The sequence below is a fragment of the Aegilops tauschii genome, chromosome 3 (genome assembly GCF_002575655.3).
Source record: "Aegilops tauschii subsp. strangulata cultivar AL8/78 chromosome 3, Aet v6.0, whole genome shotgun sequence".
Classification (NCBI taxonomy): Eukaryota; Viridiplantae; Streptophyta; class Magnoliopsida; order Poales; family Poaceae; genus Aegilops; species Aegilops tauschii.
Genome location: NC_053037.3, coordinates 234,357,095 through 234,363,035, shown reverse-complemented (window position 1 = coordinate 234,363,035; position 5,941 = coordinate 234,357,095). Strand labels below are relative to the sequence as shown.

The 5,941-nt window shown below is 43.8% G+C and overlaps 1 protein-coding gene across 6 annotated transcripts; it reads left to right on the top strand.

Annotated features, from left to right (window-relative positions):
* Nucleotides 1-302: 302 nt before the first annotated feature.
* LOC109756799 (uncharacterized) lies at nt 303-5,653 on the top strand. 6 transcript variants are annotated; one of them, XR_012204799.1, is made up of 7 exons: nt 303-791; nt 888-1,108; nt 2,569-2,770; nt 2,836-2,921; nt 3,006-3,100; nt 4,002-4,358; nt 5,143-5,653. XR_012204799.1 is itself a non-coding variant. In XM_020315634.4 (7 exons), the coding sequence occupies exons 1-7, from the start codon at nt 546-548 to the stop codon at nt 5,564-5,566; spliced, it is 1,485 nt and encodes a 494-aa protein (XP_020171223.2). In that variant the 5' UTR covers nt 303-545; the 3' UTR covers nt 5,567-5,653. The 6 variants fall into 6 exon arrangements, 4 of the variants coding, with proteins under 4 accessions (XP_020171223.2, XP_020171222.2, XP_040259718.1 ...); XM_020315634.4 differs by having other exon boundaries at nt 4,002-4,212; XR_012204798.1 differs by having other exon boundaries at nt 352-791; nt 888-1,111.
* Nucleotides 5,654-5,941: the final 288 nt, after the last annotated feature.

Sequence of the window (5,941 nt, the reverse complement as noted above, 5' to 3'; positions counted from 1 at the left end):
TAAACGGGCCAGGCCCGGCACGCCATGGGCCATGCCTGAGCCTGGAGGCTGGGCACGCGGGCCAGCACGACCCGACCCGTTTATTATTATTTTTTCCAATTTTTTTTATATACATGACCTAAATTAGAGTCCAATAGGCCTAAAATACAACCCAATAAGCTAAAAAAAAGTGACCCAGTGTGCTAAACGTGCCACGGGCCGCCCCATTTAATAATCAGGCCGTGTCTGGGCCAAGAAGCAGCGCCGGTGGGCCGGCACGGCACGGCCGTCTATTAAACGTGCCACGACGGGCCGTGCCGTTTGGCCAGGTCTGCCCCAACCCCATCCCTCCCCGTCTTCCTCCTCCAGTCCTCCTTTGGCCTGCCCTTTATAAAAGCCAACAACTACCCCGTGGCACACCGTTGCTTCCTCTCCCTTTCCATTTCCTTCCTTGTCCTTTCCTCCAATCGAATTGGTTCCCCAAATCTTAGGGTTAGGGTTTCGTCTATTCCGTACCTTCCTCCCATATTAGCGCGTCTGGTCCCTGAGCTTGCTTTGCGCGTGGGATGATGGGCACTGCCGTGGACCTAGGACGGAGGCAGGGCGACAGCCGCTTCTACGACGCTGCCAGGGCTCGACGAGGGCACCATCACGGCCTTCCCAAGTCGAGGTGCGCAGCCGCCGCCGTTACCCAGGAGAAGGCGCCGGAGGAGCCCTCCCGGCTGCCAGCGTCCCCCGTAGGAGTTGCAGGCAACCTCAAGAGGTTCGTGGCAGCCGTTACGCTGTCCGTGCCGGCGGAGTACCCCTCCGAGGTTCGCCTATTGACCCCCGCCACACCGTAGGATTGGATCGTTATGACTTCTGAGGGTGCGACTGTTCCTGAATCACTGGTGGATTTGGCGATGCAGAGAGGAGAGTGGAGGGGTTGCGGCGTGGATGCCAACCGGGAGAGGCCCTACTTCGTTCTTGACGACCTATGGGAGGCGTATAAGGAGTGGAGTGCGTATGGTGCCGGGGTGCCGCTCGTTCTTGACGGGTGCGACGGGGTCGTGCAGTACTATGTGCCTTACTTGTCCGCCATCGAGCTCTATGGAGACTCATCAGTCCTGCAGTCATCTTCCAACCCAAGGTTGTTCGTGTTTTTTCTAATACACGCTGGTAACAGCTTATTTTTGTTTTGATTCGAGTGCTATGGGTCCAAGTAGAAAGTGTAAATGGCATCGATTTCTTTTCTGCTAGAAGTAAATGAGTTCGAGTTAACGAATTTGAATATAGTATGAATTCAGAACTTCAAGTGGTTTTTATCTGGTGGTATGTATTCTTATGTTACAATGAGACTTCTACCCGTCTCAAAAGTGTATTTTGTGCTTAGATTAATTCAGAAAATATATTTGTGTTCAAAGGGAAATAAGAAGTAACTACAAATCAGATTGATATTTTGTTGTTTATGTCCACGCCAGCGCCTGTCTTGGCATTTCTAGCATTTTTTAGTAGTACCATAGAAGATAGCTCAAGCTGCTTATTCACCTCTTCCTCATTATAACAGTTATGTAAGTTTTTATAGTCATCAGATTCCATATAGCCATCTTATATTTCTGTTTTCCGTTTTTAGAGTAGGATCTGTGGCTCTAATTAAAGCCTTTGTACAATTCACCTCTGCTCATGATGAAACAAGACATAATCATCTGCAAGGGGTTTATGATTTAAGGGGATTATTTTTAAGGTGGAGGTGTTGTCTAAAGCATAAAAAAAGTACGATGCAAAACAAGAATAAACTGAAAGATCTCTGTAAACCTACTGCAACTACTAATTAACTCAAAATGTTTAGTCATATCTGCAATTCATAACATGAAAATAGTATTAAAATCACTCAATATTGTTTGAATCCCAAAATGCACATCACAAATTCGCAATGTACCAATGTACAATGTAGAATTTCAATCAATTATACCTTTCCCTTTGCCTTTGCTAGCCCCTTATCATTCATGTCCATTTGATCTTCTACCTTTCACCTTCACCGGCAACGCCTCCGTGCCACCCACCGCTGGCCAAACGACACTGCTGTGCACTGCGACTTCTGTGTACCCCATGCTGGTGTTGACGTTGCGCTTCAGCCGCCGCCTGTGTGCTGCAGCCGCTAGGGTTCATCCATACTGCTTCATAGTGCGTGTGTTCGCTCGGCTGACAAGCTTTGTCTGCTTCGGTACTTGCTAATCAGTGGTAGCAGCAGAAGTTCATGGGCTCACAACCCAAATCATAAGGTCAACCTGCACCAGGCGACCTGGCCCGACCACATTCTTCTTTTATCGTCCCAGTGAGAATGACGACTCAATGAGTCAATGACTCTACCTCTACATACCTGTAGCTATTCTTTTGCATCAATTCGAAGTCGGGCGGCCGCTTCACCTTGCCCTATGGAGTTCTCTTCCCATATTTACGTGCACACCTGTTTCCATTTATAAATCTATTTTAGCTTTGTCATTTATTGTCCTGTGATAACAAGTATTGTGCCAGTTATTGATTTTTCTCAAGACTATTCCATCGTGGCATGCAATTCTTACCTATGTGTGCATCAACCTTTTGAAGCAGACATATGATGGACGACAGTGATGAAGATTTCCGTGATTCCAGCAGTGATGGTAGCAGTGATTATGAACATGTAAGGGCCAAACACTTTGCTCAGGAAGGCTTCTCAAGGGATGTTGGTGAATCTGGAGTTACTCATGGCCGCTTGCTCTTTCAGTACCTCGAGTTTGATTCTCCGTTTTGCCGTGAACCTTTCACTGATAAGGCAAGAAGTTACAACTTTGTGTAGTTTTCATGGTATTTTCGTGTTCTGACAAATTTGTTGTTCAGATTTCTAGCCTTTCAGCTAGATTTCCAGGATTGAGGACCCTTAGGAGTTGTGATTTATCAGCGCGGAGTTGGATGAGCATCGCTTGGTATGTTCTCTCTATATATACAAAATTGGTGCTGGATGGATGATTGCAGCTACTAATAGGTTAAATTCCTTATGCATTGTGTAGGTACCCAATTTATCGTATCCCTACTGGACCAACATTAAAAGATTTAGATGCCTGCTTTCTCACTTTCCATCAGCTTTCAAATTGCCCGCAAGGAGGTAATTAGATTTGACCTTTGTTCCTCGGATCATAGGTTGAATTAGCTCATCACTATGCATGTTTATTGTAAATTCAGTTATCCTGTTCATGATCAGATTAAGTAGACATGTGAAGTCTGAAAGAGTTATATATCTAAATTTCCTTTATCCTTTCTCTTTCTTCTAGTCCTCGTTCTTAAAAGTGAGCAAGTGTCAGGAGTCAAGTTCAAGTGTAGCACTTATCTTTATTATAGTAAACTTTGTTAGTCTTACTCTGAAGTGTTTGTAGATTCACAATCATTAATGAAGTGTGAGTTGTAGCTAACATGTACTTAGGATAAGATTGGTTTGATTATCGCCCAATGAACATGGGGAGTCTTACTTTTGGCTATAGTGCTTATTTTTCTGATTGTTAGGCATGTACATACATTTAGCATGTTTTCAGTACACTGGGGAAAGAAATGAATAGGACATAAAACAGCTATCTACTATTAATTGAGTCATTCCATTTTCAGTTGGTGCCTAGATGCCCTGGCAACTCACATCTGTGACCAGCTAGAATCTGTAAACCCAATTAATAGCAAAAAATAGGTTTTGATTTTGACAAACCTCGATGCTAGGAATTCTTGAGCTATGAAATGAATATATATGGTAGTTGTATCACTGCTTTAACAAGTTCTAATGTTTTGGATGCACTGAGGTTTACCTACTGTGAGCTGTCATTTATAGAAAGAAAAAGAGAGCTTTATGTTTTTATTGCTTTTCTCTATATATAGTTTCCAGTGCATGTCTATGCCCTCTTCTGTATGTTAGTTAACCTTGTTAGTGAGCAATGAGATAATGGAACCTAAATGCTGTCATCCTGTGCTGCCTACCTGCCTAAATGCCACCATCTGAATTTTATCTGCATTCCTGTGTCCAGATAATCTGTGGGCTCCTGATAGCACACCAAACATACCACTCCCAGTTTTTGGTTTGGCTTCCTACAAGTTTAGCAACTCAGTCTGGTCCTCAACTGATGGTGATTGGAAACTGGCTAGCTGCTTAAGGCAAGCTGCTGCCGACTGGCTGAGAGACAGCCGTGCCGGCCATCCAGATTATCAGTTCTTTGTCTCCCGTGGTGCATACAACAGGTAGTGACACCAAATCTGTGCTTTCCGCAGAGCTCATGAAAGAATGTCCGAAGAGTGTCTTGTGAACATGATTAAGTTCTGAGTGACTGACTGGTTGACTGCTTCCAAATCTCATGCATGTTACCACAAGATTTGAAGCTTGGATGGTGAGAAGTAACCTGTCCTGCTTTGTAAATTGCACTATTAGGTAGATTTCGACCGTCTATGTTTTTATACATGTAGTCAGTTGGTCTGTGGGAAGCTGGTCTGAGAATGAAAAAAAGGAAAAAAGAAAAGAGAAGAAATGAAAAAAGGTGGTGAAAAAGCTTGCACTTTATGTAATACAAATAGTATGGGGACAAATTTTGATGAAAACACCCCTCATTGTCCGTACACATATCAAGTGTTGCTGGCATTGGAGTATGTGTTGAAGAAAACTTGTACTCCCTCCCAAAGTAAGTGTCTCAATTTTGTGCTAAAGTTAGTACAAAGTTGAGACACTTATTTTGAGACAGAGGGAGTAGTTAGCATGTTGTCATGGTGTACATGTAAACATGTGAACTGCTCTGTGTGATAGATTGTGTTCCTAGTCCATGATATTACCTTGGTCTCAAACCACGAGTATCTATGTAAGCTAAGTTAATGTCCTGGTAACTGGAAGATTACTAAAATCAGGCTAAAGCTAAAGCTACAAGCACTCAAAATGAGTGTTTAAAAGGTAGAGACAAATAGAGACCCAACGATGAAGAGTAAAAACTGTCGAAAATTCGTATCCAAGCATGCGCTCAGATGCTCAGTTATCACCTCCCATCTGTTCGCTTTGACAAGGGCACCGTGTCTAGTAGTTTTAGTATTCCTGTCAATAAGTGAGTATGCCCCACCACACAATAACTACACTGATAGCACACTATTGATTGGAGTGATTAATCTCTATGTATTTGCATTTTGCAGCATACATCCAACCGATGCTGGAAAAAGAGGTCGCGGCAGTTTCCCCTTCTCTCTTCCACCGCCCCTTTTGAGAGTCGCTCATCCCCGGCTGGCCCGATCTGATGCCTCGTCCGTCGGCGACGCTGGCTGGCGATGGCTGCTGGAAAAAGAGGTCGCGGCAGTTTCCCCTTCTCCTCTCTTCCACCGCCCCCTTTTGAGAGTCACTCATCCCCGGCCGGCCCGATCTGGTGCCTCGTCCGTCGGCGATGCTGGCTGGCGATGGCTGAGGAGAGGTCCCTGGTTCTTCCATATGTATATTAGAGTAGCAGTAGACTTAGTTAGACTTGGCTTTATGCCGTGGTGTGGCCTCATGCCAGTCGGGATACCTGCTGCTAGACCTTGTGAGCAGAGTCTGGTGGTGGCTGTGATTCACACTTATATTTGAGCTTAAAGTCTGAGTGTATACCGAATTAGGCTTTTCCTTCGATCGGTTTATGTCAGAGTTCACCCTACAACACACATTTCTTTTGAGTCTTCTGTGAGTTACTTTTGAACCGATACACCAAATCAGGCGTTACACCGCTCAAACAAACTAGAAGAAAATCGTCAATGGATTTATCACAATATTATAAAAATACAAATAAATGTATACACAATTTTTTAACAATAAATGTTATCAAAGATTGATGTATTTACCTCTCCCAAGATAGTAACATGTTCTAGAAGATGTGTTTTGTTGCAGTAGTACCTAAATGGTGAATTGCATGTTCTAGAATATAGGCTTTTGCATATTGCAATCAATTTTTTTATTTATGGAATT

Bases quoted from the DNA above. Each gene is read 5' to 3' on its own strand.
- LOC109756799 (XM_020315633.4), top strand. From the start codon at position 546: ATGATGGGCACTGCCGTGGACCTAGGACGGAGGCAGGGCGACAGCCGC. The intron at 1,112-2,568 runs GTTCGTGTTTTT...CTTTTGAAGCAG, and splicing joins TCATCTTCCAACCCAAGGTT to ACATATGATGGACGACAGTG. The intron at 2,922-3,005 runs GTATGTTCTCTC...TGCATTGTGTAG, and splicing joins AGTTGGATGAGCATCGCTTG to GTACCCAATTTATCGTATCC.